We start from the raw sequence: 24,303 nt of genomic DNA on the forward strand, positions 1-24,303 counted from the left end.
TGTACAACTTTGCAGATAGTAAATAAAATAGAAAAAAATAAAATAAAATCACCTGACCTTTAAATTAATAAATATGAAAATAGCAACTGACTTTCTCCCTATAGTAGACCAGGGAGATAATGTGAGGTACAGTGAAAGATGACCGTAGACATATTCAGTTTGGTCAACTTATAATAAAGATTCTGAACAGCTGTTTAACTTTTCTTATTCATAATAACTCACTGATGGGCTTTTTTAAAATAATGCATACGAAAAATAAGACACATTAATATGAATCAGAAGATGAGGTAAGCTTTGTTAGTCTAACTGAAAGTTTGAGAGGTAGTTTCTTTGTCTTTTTCAACAAACCAGGAATATGTTATTCCATGGTAATGTTTAGGGTTATATCATAAGGTAATTTTTTATTTGTTCCAAACGTTTTGTCTATAGCTGAAGATTTCATATTGTTATATATAAAGTATATAATAAGTTTAGGGATCTATATTATGGCATCAGAACACTGTAACATCGGACACCTCGACAGTGGCAAGTATTCAGCGAAAATCACTTCCGCGATTCACTGAATACTTGGCCAATTACACAATTTTGCCTTTTTTCCACTGTACTGTGATCTCAGAGTTGGTATATTTAGTTAGGGGGTGTGGGGGTGCTGCCCCCCACATGGGTGGGTTTTGTTTAGGTAGATTTAGTACCTTTGGGTCACAGGGCAAGTATTTGTTTGCCCTTTAAGTATTCATCGAATTGCAGAAGTGCATTTCACTGAATACTTGTCGCTGTTGCGGTGTTTGATATCAGTGTTTCAACGTTGTAATATAGACTCTAAGTTTAGTACATAAATGCAGTTTCATCATACTTGTGTTTTTACTGTCTTATATGAATGTCTGATTTTAAATGTATATCTATTAATATTAATGGACTGAATAATCCAGTAAAGAGGGGGAGTCTGTTCAAATACTTGCAATTACATAAAGCTCAAATAGTATTTCTATAAGAAACACATTTACTTAATAAAGATGTAAATAAACTTTCATTGAAGAATTATTTGGTTTTAGCAGGTTCTGGCTTTTGAGCTAAAAGTAGAAGTATCCTCATTTAATGGAAGAATTTGCCAGTAATGCCTTAAGTAAAAGATACCTATGTTGATAAAAATGGTATATTAAGCATTGTTACAATTGAGTGGAACAGAAAACTATACACATTGGTGAACACTTATTGGATTCCAGGGGTTGGAGCTAAAGATGCAAAAAAGTACTTAGATACTATAGCCTATTAAAATAAAAGGTGAAGTCATAATGGCAGGTGATTTTTTATTGTATTTTATCAGACAAAGATTCCACTGCAGATAGAAAGCTGAGAATTACATCTTCAGCCAAACACTTAACATATTTTGTAAATCTAATAAATTTAAAGGATTGGTACATTAAAGAGATCAAAAATTTCCAGAAATAAACATGAATGGTGAAGTAACTGACATCCTGTGGGATTCATTAAAGGCTTATTTAAATGGAAGAGTTACAAGCTGGTATATTAGTAAAACAAGAGAATGGGACAAAGAATTGAATACACAACAGATCAAAATAGACACACTAAAGTTAAATCTAAAACCAAATGACATTATCAGTCAGTCTGAACTTAAAAACTTACATACAAAATATGTTGAAATTCTAAACTATAAAGTTTCAATAAACCTGGAAAAACTTAAACTTCAGGCATATTCAGTAAATCCTTTAAGCTTGCATAAACTTGCTCTTAGATAAAAGAAAATTTATAAAAATCATATCAAAGAAATTATAACGTACATAAATGATAAAAAGGAAAGTAGAACAGATATTAAAGGTATTCTTCAGGGCTTTAAAGTATTTTATGAAAATATAAATAATAATACAAATACCCTAGATAATGGTGATATATTTGAAACTTTTCTAAGGGAAAATATAAATATTAACAAGTGAACAAATAAAAAAACTGACAGGCCATTCACTTTAACAGATATAAAAGATCAAATACAAAAGTTAAAAAATAATAAGGTGCCCGGCTTAGATGGTGCTATACCAGAAATATATAAAATACTACTGGATGATGCAGTTAAAATATTAGATAAGGTCTATAGAGAAATAAAAACAACTGCTGAAGTCCCCCCACCATGGAAATATTCCCTCATATCAACTAGACAGAATATATGTATGTGAGTGAGAGGGAGTATAGAGGAATGGTGAGGATGCAGGGACTAGAATTGGCAAAGGTGGATGAATTTAAATACTTGGGATCAACAGTTCAGAGTAATGGCAGGTGTGGAAGAGAGGTGAAGAAGAGAGTACAGGCAGGGTGGAGTGGGTGGAGAATAGTGTCAGGACTGATTTGTGACAGACGAGTACCAGTAAGAGTGAAAGGGAAGGTCTACAAGAGGGTAGTGAGACCAGCTATGTTATATGGGTTGAAGACAGTGCATCACCATCACCATAAACCTTATCTTAGGCCTCCCTCTTTTCCTCTTACCTGGCAGCTTCATCCTTATCATTCCTTAGCAATGACAAAAAGGCAGGAGTCAGAGCTTGACGTGGCAGAGTTAAAGATGTTAAGATTTGCACTGGGTGTGACAAGTGTGGACAGGATTAGGAATAAGTATATTAGAGAGTCAGCCCAGGTTGGACGGTTTGGAGGCAAAGCCAGAGAGGCGAGATTGCATTGGTCTGAACATGTGTTGAGGAGGGATGCTGGGTGTATTGGGAAAAGAATGCTAAGGATGAAGCTGCCAGGTAAGAGGAAAAGAGGGAGGCCTAAGATAAGGTTTATGGATGTGGTGAAAGAGGACATGCAGGTGGTTGGTGTGACAGAGCAAGATGCAGAGGACAGGAAGAAATGGAAACAGATAATCCACTGTGGTGACCCCTAATGGGAACAGCCAAAGAAAAAGAAGATGATCACCTATTTTAAAACAAGATAAGGATCCTACAAAGTGTTCATCATACAGACACATTTTACTTTTAAATGTGGAATATAAGATGTTCATGTCCATTTTAGCTAACAGAATTAATCTACTTATACCTAAACTAATTAACAATGATCAAACTCAGTTTATTTTAAATAGACAAGTGCAGGATAATATAGTAAGAATACATACATTAATAGACTATCCAAATAAATATTAGTCTTGATTTAGATGAGGCGTTTGATACAGTTATTTGGTGTACCTGTTTAAAACACTTAAAGTGTATGCTTTCTCACCTGAGCTAATTGCATTAATTTCTAAGTTATACAATAACTCTTGTGCTTATGTTAAAATAGGATCTTTTCTTTCTAATTCCTGTAAATTATAAAAAGACACAAAACAAGGCTGCCCTTTATCAACTTTATTTTTTGCTTTAGCTATAGAACCCTTTGCTAATAGTATTAGATCCAATAAGAACATTAATGGTACCAAGATAAAAGAAGATTTTGGAGTAGAGAGTCAATTGTTTGCTGATTATATTTTACTAAGAATAGGAACTATAGAAAATTTGTCAGACCATATAATTAGTTCTATGAGTCAGTTTCTCAAACTTAAGATGTAATCATGAAAAAGTGCATAAATTAATAAAAAGTAAAATCATACAAATATTTTAACTTCAATTGGAATAGCAGTCAAATGAAACCATTATGTCTAATAGTAAAGAAATGATACAAACAAACTTTCAACAGGTTGTTGATAAAATTTTAATTTAGTTACAAACTGGAACAAATTCTTTACCATGTAAGAACAATTAATGCTTATTAAGATGGTTTTGTTTGTGTCTTTCGGCTTTCCCGGTTAGGGGTTGCAACAGCGGGACTCTGGTCCGCTAATGATTGGCAGTTGATTTTTACATACCGGCTTGCCAGGCCTGATGCACAACCTTCAATGAAGGTACACTCATTCATGCATGTCTCCATGCAGAAGACGCTCTAGCTGAGTATCAAACCGGACAGCGTCTTACTGTGAGGCGACAACGCTAGTAATTCTCCTTAAAATATAGTTTGTTTTACAATCTTTAGTACTATCTCACCCCAAAACAGTGATGAAGAAGATAAATGATATTCTACTTTAATTTTTTTTGGCATCCTAATAAATCAAGAGTTTCCTTTGATTGGTTGAGATAATGGTGGAATAGGATTCTCTGATATTCAATTATACGCTACTTCAACAACTGTAAAAGTTATAACATTGTAGATCAATTTATCTTATGACTTAAAATGGAAACAAATACATCAAGAAATATTATTAGTAAATAATAAATATATCACAACCAGTCATAAACGAATAGTACCGGATAGTTTTATCTATTTATTAAAAGTTTTTTTGAGTAAATGCAATGACAAATAAAATATATTTATCACAAATGTATACAATTCTTAAGTTAGATTTCACACATTTAGACAATTCCTATTTAAACTATTCCTCAAAAATTAATAAAGAAGACTTCTCTGAAGAATACAAAAAATTAATACTAAAATCTACAGATAAAACTATATCTTCATTATATTGGAAAAATTTCACTTGGAAATTTTTACATAGAGCTTTTGTCACTCATAATAAAAATACAGTTATGTACAAATCAAATAAAGTTAAATGCTGGTGATATGATTCTGAAATAATAGCTGCTTGTACACATATGATATATGAATGGAAAGTAATCTCCCCTTATGGAAATAAATTAATAACTTTATTCAAGCTCTATGGTCAGACAGATGTAATATTTCTAAATCTTTAGTTTTATTTAATGCTTCAATTCCAAAAACCCAAGTGCCTCTTCTTTGGTCTATTCTTGCTATAGCTAGAAAAGTAATTACTAAAAACTGGGAAAGTAAAATTACCACCTCTAGTGTTGACTTTATTAATATGGCAAAAATTATTTGTAGTAGTGAACTGCATACTATAAAAATGAGAAATTCTAATATTACACATCCATCTTGGCTTAAACTTAAAGACTTGCTTGAAAAATATTAATGGTTGTTGATGTATAACTTTGATGTACTGATCATACATGGACTTATATAAATAGTTATTTGTTTGTTTTATAATTGATTTGTTTATTCACTGTTTTAAAACTAAATAGAAAAATAAAAAAGGAAAGTTAGCCTACAAATCATGGGAATAAGAAACCAAAAGACAAAATGCATTTGTATAGCATGGTGCTTAACGCATTTGCAAAGTGAAAACTGGGCAGATTCTCACTATAGTCTGGTAGTTTATCACAGAGTTAAGTTTATAAGCTGCTTATGAGCTTCAGCCTGTAGTCATGGGTTTAATTACTCCAGTCTCTTCCTTCAACCTTTGTCACTCTGAGCAGATGAGTTATTTATTTATTTATGGTTTGTTAACTATTATACTCAGCTGAGCAGATCCCACTTTCATTGGAGGTTCTGAAAGAAATCATTTAATGTTCTATAACAAGTTTATTTAACTGAGCAAACCATACTTTGGTTAACAAGAGGACGTGGCAAGAACTGATAAAGCAAAGTATATATACAATGAGTACACAATAATTGTAGAACAGATACAAAGAAGACAATATAAGTGCAGATTAATTTATAAGCAGGAAGTAGAAATGGAGTGGTAAAAGATTTGTCACGTAGGAGATGTGTGAACCCAGATAAATACACAAAGTAACAGAACAGGATTTATATACCCAGAATGATAAAAAAGCTTATCATAGCATTTTACAATGCATGCTAGGTAAGGAGTCTGCAAATAAAAGTGATGGTCTATATAAGAGGGCTCTACCCTATACACCCAAATACCTGCTACTTCCACAGTAAATCCACCTAACTACAGGAACAATTAAGGTAGGAATTGTATTTTCAGTGGGGATTGATGAAAGTAGCAGACAAATACGACAGATAATGGACAAATCTGGTATTGATAAGTAATAAGTGCACTTTAAGAGCTATGCTACGAGTGGACTTAAGAGTTTTTGCTGGATAGAGCATAGGAGAGCACACCACAGGAGAAACACATATATATTCATAGGTTCATAGGTAGGTACTACGCTATTGACCTTAGGGCCTATACAAGCCTAGCCAATAAGGTACCCTGGCTTTTGCCACCCAAGAAAATTATTTTCCTGTGCCATTGTCGAACAGAGCCACAGAGGTGATCCCTGGGGTGAATTTCCTATTTCCCATCCAATCATCAAGATTTTTCTTGAAGAGTGCTAATGAGGAGCTTTGTTTGATATACATAGGTAGTTTGTTCCAGAGTATGGGAAGTCTCTGGGACAGGAATCTATCCCTCCAGCATGTTCTGTTTATTGTGGTGACAAGGTTTAAGTCCCTAGACCATGTAGCACAGAGGGATTGGGATTTCTTTAAGTGGAGCATGTCCAACAGCTCTGGGTTTGACATTGCTTTGAGTATTAGGGAGAGATCGCCTCTGAGTAGGCGATATATGATGGAGTAAAGCTGGAGTTTTTTGAGACAGTCTGCATAGGGCATCTGTTTGAGGCCAGTAATCCTCTTTGTAAGGTATTTCTGTGGCCTTTCCAGTTGTTGTAGATGTCTTGTGAGGTACATACCAAAAGGGGCATTGTACTCTATAATGGGTCTAATGAGTGACGAGTAGAGGGGAACAATGACCTCTTTTTTCCTGGATGAGAAACCTTTTGTGATGAGGTGTGCCATGTAGAAGGATTTTCTGACTACTGTGGTGATGTGATTATCAAAGGAGAGGCTACTATCCACCTGTATCCCAAGGTCTCTTATCACACTTTCGGTGTTAAGTAGACTACCACCTATGTGGTAGCTCATGGGTACAGAGTTTTTAGCAAAGGGTATGACAATGCGCTTTTTGGCATTGAGCTTGAGGCCATGGCTTTGACACCAGGCATCTGTCTCAGTGCGGCTCTTTTGTAGGATGTCCACATTGTTAGGAGTTTCAATTATGGCTCCTAGTTTGCAGTCATCTGTGAACTTTGTTAGCCAAAGACCTTCTGTGTTAGCCTGTACTTCAGAAAAGTAGATACCAAACAGGAGAGGACCCAGGGCTGAACTCTGTGGTACTCCACTTGTCACTGGTCTGAAGTCAGATTTGGAGTCTGCTACTTTCACAGTGTGGTTTCTGCCAGTGAGCCAGTTGGCAACCCCTCTTGTGACATAGGGATTTATACCTAGTTTAGTGAGTTTATCTATAATTCCAGAGTGGGGGATGGTGTCAAAAGCCTTGGTGAGATCTAGATAGGCTGTGTGAACCACCTTACCCTCATCTACAGCTTTGGTGACTGCTTCAAAGAAGTCAATCAGGTTTAGGAGACATGATCTGCCTTTTACAAACCTGAACTGGGTGGGGTCCAGAGTTTTGAGATTACCAATGTCTTTGTTTATAAGTACCATGATGATACGTTCCATGGCCTTGCAGACCAGGCTCATTAGGCTAATGGGGCGGTAGTTCCCAGGGTCTGCGGTGATTCCCCCTTTGTGAAGTGGGATAACCGTCGCTGTGTGCCATTCAGTGGGCACAAAGCCTGAGGCTATGCTATGATTGAACATGGTGCTTAGATGGGGTGCCAGTTCATTCTGTAGTTCATGTAGAACGCAGCCTGGGATGTTGTCAGGTCCCATGGATGCTGTGTTTTTGGCTTTGGAGAGTGTATTTTTTACCTGTGCAGCCATGATTACAGGAACTTTGCATTCTTCTGGTATAGAGATGGGCCCTTTAGGGGGTGTGGGGGTAAAGTTAGCACTGAACCTATTTGCCAGGATGTTGGCAATATCAGTTAGTTCTGTATATTTAGTGCCATTTGTAACACAGAGCAGATCTGAGTGTTGGCATTGAGATTCTTGACATAGCTATAGAATGCTTTGTGGTTGTCTTTAGAATCAGTGGTGATATTGCTTTCATAACTAGCTTTGGAGGATTTTATGAGGGATCTCAGCTTCTTACTGAGGCTGATCAGGGAGTTCTTCCAGTCATGGAATTTTACTCTTTTTTGCAACAGTTTCTTTCTTCTGTTGTAGAGTTTGTTTCTGGCAGGGGACCACCAGATTGGCTTCCTTTTTTTGGAGGATAGCATCTTGGTTCTGTTAGGGATAGCATGATCCATGCCCTTGTGTAAGTGCTTATAAAGTGCATTTGTGTAGGATTCAGCAGTTATACCTCTATTGTCCGTCTGCACGGATGACATGAAGTTTGCCACTTCTGTCTTAAGAAGTGTGAAGTTGGCTTTGGAGAATTTTTTTACAGTGGTTTCTCTAATGGGGGGTGGGGGCAAGATGTAGATGTCTAGGCTGCTTAGCTTGTGGTTGGATCTGACCAACGAGGAATTGATCTCTGGTGTGGAGCACCGGTCACCCATGTTGGTTATGACCAGGTCTAGGATATTGCTGCCCATGGTGGGGGTATGGATAAGTTGATCCAAAGCAGTGGAATTTATGAATTCCAGAAAATGTTGAGCAAAAGAGTTGGCACATGAGTAGTTTTCCCAGTTAATGGTGGGGTAGTTGAAATCGCCCATTATTAGGGTGTTGGGTTATACCCTAATATTTTCCAGTGTATCAAAAAATGAGGAGTGGGAATCCTGGGGCATGGTAGGGGATCTGTAGCAAGTTACAGTTTGGATTGCGGTCTTGTCCAGAGTTAGTTGCACTTGGATAATTTCGGATGCATTATGCTGAGCAACTAGCCTGGAGGTGTGGATATCCTTAATGAATATGGACATGCCTCCACCTTTAGTTTTTCGGTCCAGGTTAGGTGGCCGAAAGGTGTGGTATGAATTAAAGCCTAGTAATGCAGGGGTGCTCTCTGGAGCCTTGAACCAGGTGTCTGTCACTACACAGATGTTGATGTTCTACATTTTAAAGAGTGCCTCAAGTGAATGCATGTAGCATTATCCTCAGATTTTGCTTGCTTCTACCTGTTATGGTGGTGAGTTTGTCATTTGAACTTTGCCTAAAAAAGGCACTATAGGGGTGGCAAGAGCCTTAGCCAGTATCCGGAATCCCAAGGGCAACAGGTGTAGGCCATCTCTGGAAAAGCATTGTGGTCTGTCGATCATGTCATCCCAGGCAGACAGATACTGGATCCCCTTAGAATGACACCAGAAGCTTAGCCAATTGAAGTCAATCATGTAGTCCTTGTACTCTGGTATCATTCTGGGTGATGGCAGGATGCTACACAGGGCTAGGGTCATACCTGCCTGGGCTATGAGATCAGAGAGCTCCTCCATGTCTCTTTTCATGTAGTCCAGGGAGGTATGTCAAAGGTCATTCACACCAACATGGACAATGACAGAGCCATATTTGTACTTGTTGTGGAGTGACCTAAGTGTGTGCGTTATGTGGCGGATCGTGGCACTCGACAGGCAGCTGACAGTAACTTTCTCTTTGCTTAGCCTGGTGAGTGGAACATCAGTATGTCTGACTATAGAGTCACCTATGACTAGAGTGTTGGGTACGTTGTTATGCCTTATGGGCTGTGGTTGAGTGGCACACTGAGTTTGTGGGCTATGTGTCATTTGGGTTGTGTTGGGGGGTAGAGGCATACCTCTCAACCTGGAAACATCAAAAATCTGGGCAAGGGCCATCAAAAATAAGTACAAATCTGTATGCTGATTAACATCTAATTTACATACATAATTAAGTAACCCCACCCACTCCAATGGAATTCTGGGATACCAACTTTTGAACACAAACTGAAGAACAGACAACCAAAATATGGCACCAGCGTCCCCCTGCAGCCATTCCAATGTCCCATTACCTGGCTTTTCACCCCATTTACCATAAACACTAATGTGTGCCCACTGCTTTACTTCTACAGTGATTTGATTTTAATTTTGTCTTTTGCAGCACATCAATGCACAAACACTAACAGACATCTGCTAAACAAAGCAATACTGTCTCACAATGAAAAGAGACTTGGCATTGAAACTTCTCTGCCCTTGAAACTCACATTCATTGAAACAGCATTGAAACCTGCACCACATCCAAAGAAAATGCATCTGATCAGTGGTGGATAAAGATTACCTTTGGGCTGTTTTCAAATCATTGGCCCCTTGCACACAAAAAAAAAGAAACATACATGTGTTCTTTTCTTTGATACACCTTCCTGACTTTATTAAGTTATATTCCTTGTATAATACAGCACATTTGTTAGACACAGCACATTTTAAATTTATTGTTTGAATGAACATTTTTCCAGTAGGCTGCACTGTAGGCAATGAAAGAAAATGCATGAACCAATAATTACAAAATTGCCCAATTCAGAACATTTCCATCATAAAAGTCTACTTTCACACCCAAACTATAAACAGAATGACAGTAGTATAAGCCATAGGCATCTTGCACAGCTTCTCGCACTTATTTTCAATTCCAGGGTTTTTTTTTGGGGGGGGCAAAAGGTCAAAAAAACAGGGACACATTTTAAACATTGCTTGTATAATTTTGGAAAGTTGCTAGAATAAAATGTTGTGTTACCACCATGCATGTTATGGTGGTGCAGTGGTTAGCATTGCCGCCTCACAGCAAGAGGTTCTCCGGTTCGATCCTTGGCTGGGGTGCCTTCTGTGTGGAGTCTGCATGTCCTCCCTGTGGTCACGTGGATTTCCTCCGGGTGCTCCGGTTTCCTCCCACTTCCCAAAGACATGCTGTAGGTGAATTGGACACTCTAAATGGGCCCTAGATGTGAGTGTGTGCATGTGTGTGCCTTCTGTGGAAGGCTGGGCGCCGGGTTGGCAACTCGACACTGTAAACCTCCACTGCCAATCATGAGCAGACAAGGTAATCCACTGTGGCGATCCCTAACTGGGAAAAGCTGAAAGAAGAAGAAGAAGAAGACCACCATGGATGTTACTGGCAAGTCTTGAACCCAGAACACTGTACACCACAGTCAGTGCAACATACCACTATGCTAAATCAGCAGTTTAAAAAATAGGAAGACTGAAACTTATTGGCTATCATTTAGTGAATTCAGTTCTCACTTCTCACCATAGCTCTCAACCTCTTAGCACAAAAACCTGGACAAACAACAAAGCCAATAGGTTCATAGGTGGGTACTAGGCTATCTGCCCGAAGGCATTTATTAGCCTAGCCAGAATGTGTTGGCTTTCGCACCCCCTTAGATTAGTTCCCTGTGCCTCTGTCCAGCAGAGTCACTGAAGTGATCCCCGAGGTAAACTTTCTGTTTCCCATCCTCTCATCAAGGTTTCTTTTGAAGAGTATTAGCGAGGAGCTCTGCCTAATGTAGATTGGGATCTTGTTCCAAAGCATGGGAAGTCTCTGGGACAGGAATCTATCCCTCCAGCATGTCCTATTTATTGTTGTGGTGAGTTTTAGATCCATAGAGTGTGTGGCTCGAGGGGATAAGGTTTTCTTTAGGTGGAGCATGTCCATCCATTCTGGGTTGGACATGGCCTTGTATGTCAGGCAGAGATCACCTCTGAGTAGGCGGCATGCAACTGAGTACAACTGTATTTTCTTCAGTCGAGCTGCATAGGGCATCTGTTTGAGGCCATTGATCCTCTTGGTGAGGTACTTCTGTGGTCTTTCCAGCTGTTGCAGGTGTCTTCTAAGGTACATCCCAAATGGGGCATTGTACTCTAAGATGGGTCTGATGAGTGATGAGTAGAGGGGCACAATGACCTCTTTTGATCTGGATGCGAACCCTTTTGTGATTAGATGTGCCACGTAAAAGGATTTTCTAACCACTTTGGCAATGTGATTATCAAAGGTGAGATTACTATCTACTTGGGTCCCCAGATCCCTTATTATGTCTTCTGTATTTAGGGGACTACCACCTATGTGGTAGTTTGTGAGTACTTTGTTTTTTCCAAAGGGGATGACTATGCACTTTTTGACATTTAGCTTGAGGCCATGATTTTGACACCAGGTATCCGTCTCTGTGAGACCCTTTTGGAGGATGTCTGTGTCAGCTGGAGTGTCAGTTATAGCTCCTAGTTTGCAGTCATCTGCGAACTTGGTCAGCCATAGTCCTCCTGTGCTTGCCTGTACCTCTGAGACGTATACGCTGAACAGGAGGGGTCCTAGGACTGAGCCCTGGGGAACGCCACTTGTAATAATATTAATGGGGGAATACAAATTCTGTTGTCACCATAGCTTTCAACTCTTAGCACAAAAAAAATCTGGGCAAAGCCTTCTCCTTGTCCATTCAGTTGTGGCTTTGGCTTTATAATATGTAGACATACAGTTAACATTCCTCGAAACTAAAAGAAGAGGTGTGCAGATAGACTGCTTATTCAAATCCCTTTTATTTGAAGGGTAGTCGAATGATTACGATTTTCAATTAAGATTAAATTGGCATTTAAAAGGTAATTGTTAGTTAGTCTTACTTTTAATTGTATGGTAACTACAGCAATTTTCAATATGTACAAGTGCAAATAAAGAAACCAGAAGTGGTTTGCACTATGCAGACCAAAGTCAAAGAACTTGCAACAAAGAAAAATAATGAAATCTGAAAGCTTTTAGTGTTTTATTTCAGGACTTTTAAATACAATAAACATGTGTTGATAGACACTATCTTAAATTGTCAAGATTAATTTAAATCTTTTTAATCTCACAATTCAAAAAAAATAATGTCAAGGTTTTGTAACCAATTAATCATGTTAGCTGACTCGGTTGAAAAATAGCCTTAGTAATCAGCCAAACCTATGACTGTACCACAGCTAGCACTCCACCTGGGATCCAATAAGTAGTGTTCTAATAAAACAATATATATATATATATATATATATATATATATATATATATATATATATATATATATATATATATATATATATATAAAATCTTTAAAAGCCAATATAATAATATGAAGTTAACCTGTGGGCCAGGAAGCCCTAGGATTATTCCTCTTTGACAAGAACTTTTGCATGTGCAGAATCTTCCGTTGCAGCTGTAATGGAGTTTGCTGGCTGCTGGGAGGAGGATAAGGACAATCATCAAGATCTGCAGACTGATCCACCCCATCTTAAGGGCTTTCACCTCAACATGGAACAGACAAGTCTGACATCTCTTAACTTACACAGGAATGGATGGGTATGTCATGTTCAGGAGGGGAGCTTTTAGGCTGGTCCTCTGGACACACACAGATACACAGATACACACACACACACACACACACACACACACACACACACACACACACACACACACACACACACACACACACACACACACACACACACACACACAGACACACACAAACCCTTTGTTCCTTACCTAATTCCCAGCAACCAAAGCCAGCAGTCAGCATCTGAAAGAAACAGCACCATGCTGCAGTATAAGCCAGCCAGCATTCTTCTCTTGAGCATCTGAAACAGCAGCATAACGCAGCAGAAGCAAAGTCCCTCTCTCTCTAACGTAGCAGAAGCAAAGTCCCTTTCTTGGCAGCACCATTGCTGCAGAAGCAAAGTCCCTCTCTTGGCAGCATAAGCCAGCCAGCATTCTTCTCTCAGCAGCACCAAGCAGTTCTTTCCATCAGCACCAAAAATGGCAGCATATACAAAGCCAGCAGCATAAACAAAGTCTGAAACGGCAGCATAAGCAAAGCTTCTTCTCTTGGCAGCATTTTCAAATTCTTAGCAGCAAAGCACTTCCCGCCTGCTCACAGCCAGCCGGAAATGATGACGTGAGCTCAATTACGACTAGCTAGTAGTGCTGACAGAGCTGATGTCATCGCACACGCGATGATGTCAGTTCCGACAGCGTGAAAATTTTTAAAAAATTAAAAAAAACAAAAGCAAAGAAATCGGAAATAAAGGGGTGCCACTCAGGAATCGTGGCACCCCTTCATTTGGACCCCAAAACTCAGTAAAAATTAGTGATTTGGGGCAGTTGGGAGGTCTGGGTGGAGGTTGCATGTGTTTCTGCTTTGGAGGTCTCTGTTGCTTGAGGAAATTTTTAATGAGAGCCTTCGCGAATGTAGGTCTGTGTTTTGTGCTGCTATGTATGTGTTTTGGTGGTGTAGGTTTTGAGGGACTATGTGATGAATGTAGTGTGGTGCAAGTGTTTACCTTTTCTTGACTGTCTAGTCCAGTCTTGGGTGAAGAGACCTTTGCTTCCAGTTTGGCTATATAACTGCATCTCTCACAGGTTGTACTGCTGGGTGGTAGGAGGAGGAGATATTTGTCTGTGTACATGAGGCAATTGCTGTATTGCCCCAAGATGCCCGGATTAGTCAGCTAGAGAGGAGAAAACACTGGGAGCTGACCCTTAGACATGCCTGGATAGGTGCTTATTTATTAAGTACTAAAAACTGTTTTCCTCTAAACAAGTGAGGAAAGTTGAGTGCTCTAGTAATTTGTAGCTTATTTAGTGCTTACAACAAGTTATGAACAAGTGCTGAGCTCAAAGAAACAGATTTGAGTGCTGAAACTAAAAAACTGGCTAGTTCTAAGGGAAAATTTGAAGAGCAAACTTTATGGCGCCAGGAATAGTTTACCCTAGCTAAGCGGTGATGCATAAAGTGTATTTTTTTTAATATAACAGTAGCAAATGAGCAAACTGATTTAAACAAATTAACCAATAAAAAGCTAAAAACTGAGCCCCGTTCCACCAGTCTTCGATCAGAGTTCCAAGTGCACACTCCTGCCACTAGGGTGCAGGGGAACCACAAATCGTACATCAAGGACTTAGATGATTGCCATTTGAGCTATCTACTATATTTTGCTGGTTAAGAGCAACAGATATTTCTGCTCAGGATCTAGTCCCATCGCATTATGTACATACAGAGCTTGCCATAGAGAACTGGCCTTCTTGAAACATTTCAAGTATTTACAGGGGTTATTGTTAATAGTGCTGGACCATGCCCCTTTCCTGTTTTATGAGTACTGTACAAATATAGCTTTTTTAAAGTGTCCTCTGTTCAATAGTATATGCTAAACATATTCTTCCTAGTATCATTTGCAAAGCACTTAATCCCCCACCTATTTCTTACAGGTGGGGTGCCAGCGCCCCCTTACAATTTGTCTTAATGGCATGCATAGTGTATAGAAGGTATAAGTGTAATTAAATAAATAGTAAGTGTGATTAGTGTTTGTTAATTACTATCATTACTAAACTGTTTTATTCCAAATGATAATTAACTAAATGTCTTGCTGTTACTCTACAGTCCCTTGACAGACTACTAAAGAAATTGGCAATAATTAATAAACCTATACTGCAAAGTTTTTACATTCAGGTCATGGCATAGTCTAGCATTCTTAAAAGTCACTGCTCCAGTGCCCTGAAATAAGAATTAATGGTATAACTTCAGTTCTGGAAGAAGAGAGACAGTGCTTAAAAACCTGAAAAAAATTCAGTATTACTAGTGCTTCATGCATGCTCCCGTCTTAACCAGTTTCCTCAAACTACTTACACTATGGCCTTTCCATGGTCAGATTTGCTCGGTGTGGGTATGTGATGTTAGTCACCACACATTAGCCCCCTAATAATGGAAATAAGAAACAGAAATACAAAATGCATTTCTATAGTGTGGTGTTTATCATGTTTGCATTTTAAAAACTGGGCAGAATCTCACTACAGTCTGGTAGTTTATCACAAAGTTAAATCTATTAACTGTTAATGAGCTTCATCCTGTAGTCATGGGTACAATCACTCCAGCCTCTACTTGTAGACTGTGCTACTCTGAGCAGAGAAGGACACTGGGATGTGTCTGTTATCTGAAAGTTGCACTAGAGTCATACCTCTCAACCTCTAAGTTGACTAATTCTTGATAAAGCCAAAAATAATGGGGCGGGGGGCAAAGGCCCAGAAATAATGACAATTTTTAAATGTTGCTCTTACCAACTTAAGAGTTTGTCAGAATAACATGTCTTTTGCTAGCATGCATTTTTTATTGGGTATGAAGTGTATGAAGTCTGAAACAAATGTGTGTCATTATTTAGTGATTTCAGTCCTCAATGATTTGCCAGAAAACCACAAATTATATGAGGCATAGACCAAAAATATGAAGCAAAATGTAGACATTCTGTGAAAATCAAGAAAGTTGAGAGGCATGACTGGGCATGAAAGAACTTTAAAAATGTTGCATTTTAATAAACCTCCCAAAGATATATCACATTTCATAAGATTTGGGGTCTGTAGGCTACTACAGATACAAAGACAGAATTTGGCAAGATCAATTAGAATTTTTTTATAAACAGATAATCCCACTAGGTACAGCTGCATGTTTTGAGGAACAATCCAAGAACACCATCTGCTCAGAGCAGTACAATTTGCAAATGAAAAATGGGAGACTTATGCTAATGTCTACAGGATAAAGTACATTGTAGCCTTCACCCTCTGAGCGTTGCTGCTAAACAGTACTACATTGTACTATACTGATTTAATTTGCAAGGAAAAATATAGCTGTTATTAGCATAGCACTGAAAATAAAATGCTAATGATTCTTCTTTATGTTTGTCTTTTCTCTGCATATGGTCAGATTTAAATCACTGCACACCCCTCTTGGGAAGTAAGAATGTACCTGTAATGGTCACCTACCTGCACTTCATCACCATACTCTCCTATAACTTCCACCAGCCGTGATAGCAGGTCTGACAAGGCATGTGCAGACAACGGACACTTCAAGGCCCTGAATATCTGAAAACAACGGCCTGCATAGTGCCTGGAAGAACTTGACAGTGCTGTCTGCAGGGCCACCTCACTGAGCTGTTGTTCCAAATGGAGACCTATAGAACAAAAGAGAAGTTAGTCTTTTTATTATATGTACATCTGATAAAGCATAATAAATATTAGTAAACTAATATTTCTGACGGAAGATGCATGTGACTGCTAAGAATAAGAAATACAAAGTAAATCATCAAATGCAACAAAGATGCAGAATTTCAGTAAAGCAATAATTCCATCAAAGAAAGCTATCTGTTTCAATATGTACATTTTGACTACAATGTATTCAGTTGTTTTGAAGTATAGAAAGTACTACTTGAAATTTCAGGCTACATGATGCAATTACAAAATTATTTAGCTGTCTGAAGAATTAACTATCTTGGGATTGTGGGAAAAAGTCACTAGACAGTCTCATCTGCAAATATGTTTTGTCATTTAACACATTGGCTTCTGAACAAAGTATGGTTGGTCCTGTAAGCTGCAACATTTGCACTGAGGTATATGGAGGCAATGCAGGTTTTTGCTAAACATTTTATTTGCATTTCTTCTGTTATAAGAACACATGCAAAACAGAAATAGAAAACAAATAGAAAGACACACATCAAACTGTTACAACTATATACACTATATAAAAGGCAATTTAAATATTTTTCAGGCAGGCTAGAAAAATAAAAACAGGTGGTGAGAAAGTAACAACTTAAAGACTGAGATATTAGAGATATAGTTAATCAAAGACTAGTCAATATTGAGAAATTTAGAATGAGAACATTTAACAATAGTCTTTGTGAGTTAAAAACTCAATTTTTTTAATATTTTATTATTGCTATTTATTTTTGTTTACCGGGAAAGTCCAACTGGGTAATATCCATTTTTAGCGGCGGCCCAGTGACAAAAGCTCCATTTGTTTACATTGCATTATACTTTGTTCCAGTTAAACACAGTGTAGTTACATTTCTATTTACATTTATACACATACAGTAGTTACATTTATACAGTCTTAGATTTTACAGAGGCAGAAGTTACTAAAGAGAAAGTCCACGTGGAACTTAATGGATTGTACAGATAGCAGTTATGTATAAAAATTATTTTGACATTTCAGTGAGAGGTTGAAAGAATTCTGTTTAAGGAGAGTATTTGGAGAGTCCCGTATGGTGAGCACAAAGTCTTAACCTGATAATGAGCATGTGAAGGACTAGGACTGGTTAAGATGTTTAAGCAGTGGTTTAAAAGTACTAAGTTTTTTGGAGGGTTTTATTTGTGTGGGGATATTATTCCGGAGTTTAGCAATGTGTTGGGAAAAGAACAAGTTCTCCTGCATACATTGTTTGACTTATCCGTGAGTAGTAAGAATTTGTTACTAGAAAGGAGGTCCCTTGTTGGACAGTAGGGAAGTAATCAGTTTTGTAGTGCAAGGCATTTTTCTGGATGATAAATGAGTTTGTGCTTTAGTTAGCTGTGAATGTTAAGTAGTTGTGCAGTTCAAGCCATAAGCTATAAGCTTTAAGCTATGACAATGGTATGAGGGAGGTTGGTGGCAAATTTAGCTATTTTATTGGAGCAGGAGGTGAATTTCTTTCTTTGAGTATTAAGTTTGTTAGGCTAGGAGCAGCATATAAGAGAGTTGGCAGCAAGAAGGTGGTAACTAGAGTTTTTCTTGCAGTATCTGTAAGGAATCCATTGATCCTATAAAGGGAGGCCAGCTTCTGGTGTGTAGATTTAATGGTGTGAAGTACATGCCGGTCATATTTTAGATTTTGAAATCAGTAATCATGGATCTTTAGCTGAAGAATTGATTGTCAAAAAAGTAAATCTTTTGGAATATTGGATTACCTCAGTAAATGTTACTTACTAATCTAACCAGTTTTTAGTAATGTAAACATTTAGTAGCGTGGACATAATTATCAGGAACTTCATCTTGCTTGAGTTAATATTGCTATGTGATATGTGCAAGATGGCAAATTTCCATGAGATGGAAATATTCTTATATCCACAGATAGCTAACTTAGAACTTAATTTTAACCATATATTTTTAGAGAATGTTAGATGTAATGCAGCTTGAAACTGCTGTATGTACAAAACTTGATGTAAAACATGTCCACTTCCAAGAACAATTCAGCTGCAGACTGCAAGATCTAGTTATAAAGTAAGAGTGAGATTGTCATGCTTTTCAGTCATTTGGAAATGAATGTGCTAATTTAAAAACTGTGCAGACAGAACAGTAAATTCCACCTACATATTCACCACTGTTGATTGTGCTTGCTCATTTATTCAAGCCATATACTAAACAGTGAACACAAATCACAGTCATAGCAAGACAAGGACTATTTGTCCAATAAAACAGCGTTTAAAAAATATGTTACAAACAATATTCATATTAGAAAAAATGACACACCAGGCAGGTAATAGGTTCCATGTTTGTTTAATGTTTGTAATTTGGCTGGTAAATGCACAAGGCCAAACACAGCATCAGCAGGACCAGTTCAAAGTTGGTTTAGTTTGTCTGAGGGTTAGTGATAGCAACACTTACTAAAGCAGAGGCACATTACTGAACACACTATAACAACATCAAGTTACATATAACTCACACACAACTCATGTACACAATAGCCCTTCATAATTGTGCATATGATAGGTCTGCTTGTAAACAGTAAAAATAAATCTACGGTAATGAAAAATAACAATCTTCAGCAGTAAAGACTAAATATGTTGCCCTATTTCTATATAACTGCAATGATTAACAAAGTTTCATACTTTGAAGGGCTAGTACTTTAAGGCATCACCCTGAAATTGCCATAAGCATGCATTTTAGGCCAAAAATACTTTGTTCCCCCTTGAATGTCGGCTTTTACAGGCAGGGATCACCTCAGCATGATAAACAGAACATCTTTAAAGACCGGTCATCTTGGTGTAGTGACCCATAGAAAGTAGTCTAGAAAAAGGATTCCTTGAACACAGTCTTCCTCTAGGAGGCTTCCAATGACTCAGGTATAGATAGCAAATTCTGGAAATACTCATGGCTGTCCATCTGATTAGGTGTCATTTATGACACCCCTCTGAAGGCAGGGCCATCTGTCATAGCTGGTGGACTGTTATGGTGAACCTTTCTATTCTTGGTATGGCTCTAAGCTGTCATCCTTCCCTTGGCATATATCTGGTCCCTCTTCCATTTATTGTCATAGGTTTGATCGGGCATTCAGCTATGGGCATACTATCTGGTCACCCTTCCATTTATTGGCATAGGTTTGGCCATGCATTCAGCTATGGGCATTTTTCTCATCATGGTCACCCATTCATTGTCTGCTAGGCAGTTATTTTTGCAAGCCTCTAATTAAAAATTAAGTCACCTGATTTCTCTAGGGCCATGGTAAATGAAGAGTATGATTTGTCGCAGTTATTTTTGGTATTAACTTCATGTCATTGAGCACTGATGCTTGAAATATAGTCTCAAGCATGTATAAGAACACTCAATCAAACTAACAATTTATTTGTGAACTTTTTTATGATATTTCTTGACCTTCCTAGTTAGTTGTTGGACTTAGCTGCCTACTGTTGTGCTAATGCATTTTTATCAATAGGCTGTACTAACTTTTATGGGTTCTCTGTGTTACCTGGAATTGTCTGCTGCTAAATAGCACCTTTTTCAGAAAAAGAAATGCCAGTTTTTTCTTAGTCATCACAAAGGTCATGTGCAGTCTTCCACAAGAGTCTGTATAGACTCATTCTGTAGGACAGCTGAGAAGTTTGTTATGGACTTATGACGGACTTTTTTCTATTCATGGAGTAAAGTTCTACTGCAACCTGTTCTGAGACATGGATGTTCCGTCCCTGATACTATTTTGTTTATAGTTAATCTTTTCTTTCATGATTAGTAGGCATTCCATGCAGGAAACAATGTTGCAATGCTGAAATCTCCTTTTGTCATTTTGCAGTCCAAAACGTTATTGTGTGTTTAGGAATTAATGTCATGACATTTTATATTATTGAATAGTCATGTCTGTTTTGGGTCAAGGCTTTGCAACCACCATCTTGTGATGCTGTACACAAGCTAGAACAGCTTACCAATGTACTAAAAGTTTCAACATCCATTCCATGCCAAATGGCAGGATTCACATTCACCTGCTTACACGCTCATCAACTGTAATGTTTGTGTTTTCTATTGGTATGTCACCGGCACTTTAATCATACCTTTGGGGATTAATTTCTTACCAATGTTTTAAACAGCTCCTTTACATTTGTCTATGGTATTTGTAAAACAAATCATTGTAATCAGTAACTAAAAATAATAGATGCTGCTGCGAGGTATCCAAATCCATTTTTAGTTTTATTCTTATTGGTCCTAGGCTTCCTGTGGCTGTGGTCCTCTTGCATATTTTCAAGTACTTTATCTCTAAGTGCTAGCTTCCTATCATCAAATACTCTGTACTCATTCACTACATGCCGAACCACAAGCCTCTCATATATACATACGATTACCCAGCCTCCTATCATCAAATATGCTGTGTCCATGCACTGCATGCCGAACCACAAGCCTCTCATCTATGCACATGCCTGCTCAGTCTTCTCTCAACCAATGTGCTGTGCCCATCCAATGCATGCCAAACCACAAGTTTCTCTTCTATGCACATGCCTACCCAGCCTCCTGTCATTCTATACTCTGTACCCATTCACTGCATGCCGAACCAAAAGCCTCTTATCTATGCACATGACTACCCAGCCATGAATTGAAGTGGTAAAAGGGTCTCCTTCACCTTCTGCTTGATCTGAAGCATCACAGGACCCAGGAGTTATCACCTTACATTTAAAGGAAAAGAGACATTTCCACTGCAGCTCTCCACAAGATAACACACTTTTTGGGAATTGCTCATAAAATACATTATGGACTCACCTAGGGCTTCCTATTCCGTCCATCAAGAAATGATTAAATGAGTATCTGTGGAAGAAGGAGGAAGAGACTGCAGTCGATCTCGTCCTACGGATCTGCCATGAAGGATCTCATCACATGCTGCAGGAAGCACTTTCTGCTTCAAGCGAGCATTCTATGTACCTACAGCGGACTCACCGCTGTCCAACACAGGGCTCAGAGACTCCAATATTTAGTAACCTCGTCACTAGAAAATAAACCTAAAGCCTTGGACAGGATGTATAAGAGTCTTCTGCACCCACTGCGGCTGAAAGACCATAAATGTATTTGACTTCCTGTATTCTGTAGTGGATCAGGTGCTGAACAGCCTTTTGGCCTTATCTGAGTCTGGGCTGAAGGAGGAGTTGGTCAAGACTCTGTCAATAGCTTTCACAATGGAATACCATGTGACCCACTACAACTCCTCCTGTGCTGACATTTTGGCTGTGGCAGCAGGCACGAGTATCTGCCTGCATAAGGTGTCATGGTTATGGCCTTTTTTCCTGAAGAGGAGGAGGATAGGCAGCCAATCCTGGATGCTGCATTCCAGGTACAAGTAAATGAAATTAATGACTTTGACACCACTTTCAGGACAAAATGTTGACTGGTTCTAAAAGAGACGTCATCCTTGTGAAAGTCTAGATTTGGTAGCCAACGGACAAGGTCCTGAAGTTTTAATGTTCTACAAGACAAGCAATAGGCACCAGGAAAAGTGTTTTTGAAGATATGAACTTCAATGCCGCTGCACCAGTGGGTTCAGACAGGCGATGGGCAAACCTGTCCGTCATGAAACTCAAATCCCATAAAGGGCATTTTTACAATGGAGGATAGCAATAAAGAGCTCCTTTAAGAAATTTCTAGGCCATGGTCCTGCCCTAGACAGAAACAATAGAGTGTATCTTGACTGAGGAATAAATGAAACTGGCATCATACAGGTGTCTTCAATAAGTCAGACACTCTGACCTTTGACCCCAAGCAGAATAAAGCAGGTATCAGAAAAAAAATGTGTGAGTTAAAACTATATATTCCATAACTGATTTTCATTCTTTAAACATAACCACTACATGAGAAAGAAAACGGATTAGTTGTTTAATTCTCTTGGAGTTCTGTTTCATGGATGGACAGATGAGAGTGTCTGTGTACATTTCTACATACACATGCACATGTGTGTGTGTGTATTTTAGGGGAAAATTCCACAGGAATACATAGATTTCATTAGGAAATGTACAAGACTACACGAAAAGCCTTCCTGATGTAATGTCATAAAGAGTTCTATGTAGTTCACATTGCATTTTGTACAAAGAGCAATCTTCTAGTAAGTTGGAATACATTATAAAACTGGCAGAGACAGTACTCCAAGAAGAAATAAATCAGCTGGGAATGCACACTGAATGATACATACAGTAAAGGCCCCCTTACTGACTGGATGCTCCTGTATCTAAACACTTTGTTATGCAGGGCTTAGGCATTACATAGTATACCTGGAATTGTTTGAACAGCTTCCTTAACTTATGTAATAATTTCTGAAAGCAAAGTATTGTTAATGTATTAGGCATTAACAACGGTATTCTGAAAGTATAGCTGGAAGAAAACAATAAGACATTAGGTCAGTAAATGAATTTTCTCAAAATATGCACTTGTTAAATACCACAAGTAACAAACAACAAATGCTTTTTCCTTGGTACTCATGTTTTGTTTCCAGTAGGGAGATCAACTATTCAGAAGTCTGCCTGTCCTTCCCCTGTCTGTGTAGGTTTTGTTGATGCCTCTGATTTCCTCCCACATGTTAAAGACTTGCTAATGGCTGAATTAGCAATCCTGTAAAATGTGCCTGTGAGAGAGAGAGAGAGTGTGTGTGTGTGTGTGTGTGTGTGTGTGTGTGTGTGTGTGTGTGTGTGTGTCTGTGTGTGTGTGTGTGTGTGTGCGCGCATGTGTGTGTGTGTGTGTGCGCATGCATGTCTGTGTGTGTGTGTGTGTGCGCATGTGTGTGTGTGTGTGTGTGTGTGTGTGTGTGTGTGTGTGTGTGTGTACGCATGTGTGTGTGTGTGTTTGTCCTTCAGTGGAACACCATCCATCACCAGCACAGACTTTAAATCCCCCTTAATTCCCAAGAGGGTAAAGCAAGTATCAGAAAAGGAATGAAGAATCCATATACACCATACCTGATTTTGAATCTTTAAACACAGACACAACATGATGAAGAAAATTGGACAAATGTTCAGCACTCTTGGCATTCTGGTTCTTTGGTGTGATATCTTCATAGTACCACAGAGGACCATATGACCTAATATTAACAAAAATAAAAAATGTAAAAGGAAATAACACAATTTTTCATTTACATTCAACAATGTTTAAGATAAATACCCATAATACATATATTTACTCTATGACTCAACCATGTAACACAATATGTACATCCTATGTGCATCATAAGATCTCCATGGGACCAGACAACATACCAAGCTACATTCTCAACAATGCCAAATATGTGCCATCTCAGGCTCTACTAAATTATTCCACCTCAACCTCTCCAGAGAGTTTGCATTTGATCCTTGCAAAACAGCTACCGTGATTCCCCTACACAAGTTCGGTCCCTCTGCCGAACCATATAACTATAGGCTCATAAGCCTAATCAGCCCTATATTAAAAGCCATGGAATGTATCACAGAACTCATTTATGCTGACATAGACAACTTAACTGATGATGACTGTAGCCATTTTGCGTTTGTGAAGAGTAGGTCCTGTCACTGGAACACAGTAAATGCCTTTGGAAAGGTTGCAGAAGTTATGGAGACTGATCAGTCTATGCATACAGCTTATCTCAACCTGAC

General features: G+C 38.4%; 1 protein-coding gene across 7 annotated transcripts in view; it reads right to left on the minus strand.

Annotated features, from left to right (window-relative positions):
- The window catches only part of FRY (FRY microtubule binding protein), a 2,210,679-nt gene that overhangs the window by 401,382 nt on the left and 1,784,994 nt on the right, over window positions 1-24,303 (minus strand). For all 7 annotated transcript variants that reach the window (XM_044073229.1, XM_044073230.1, XM_044073228.1 and 4 more), the window contains exons 41-42: window positions 23,635-23,756; window positions 16,447-16,634 (exon numbers count right to left, since the gene is read on the minus strand). In XM_044073229.1, coding sequence (XP_043929164.1) covers window positions 16,447-16,634; window positions 23,635-23,756 — 310 coding nt within the window. The remainder of the gene's footprint in view (window positions 1-16,446; window positions 16,635-23,634; window positions 23,757-24,303) is intronic.

Source organism: Protopterus annectens, chromosome 5.part1 (assembly GCF_019279795.1).
Source record: "Protopterus annectens isolate FY-2018-M chromosome 5.part1, PAN1.0, whole genome shotgun sequence".
Classification (NCBI taxonomy): Eukaryota; Metazoa; Chordata; order Ceratodontiformes; family Protopteridae; genus Protopterus; species Protopterus annectens.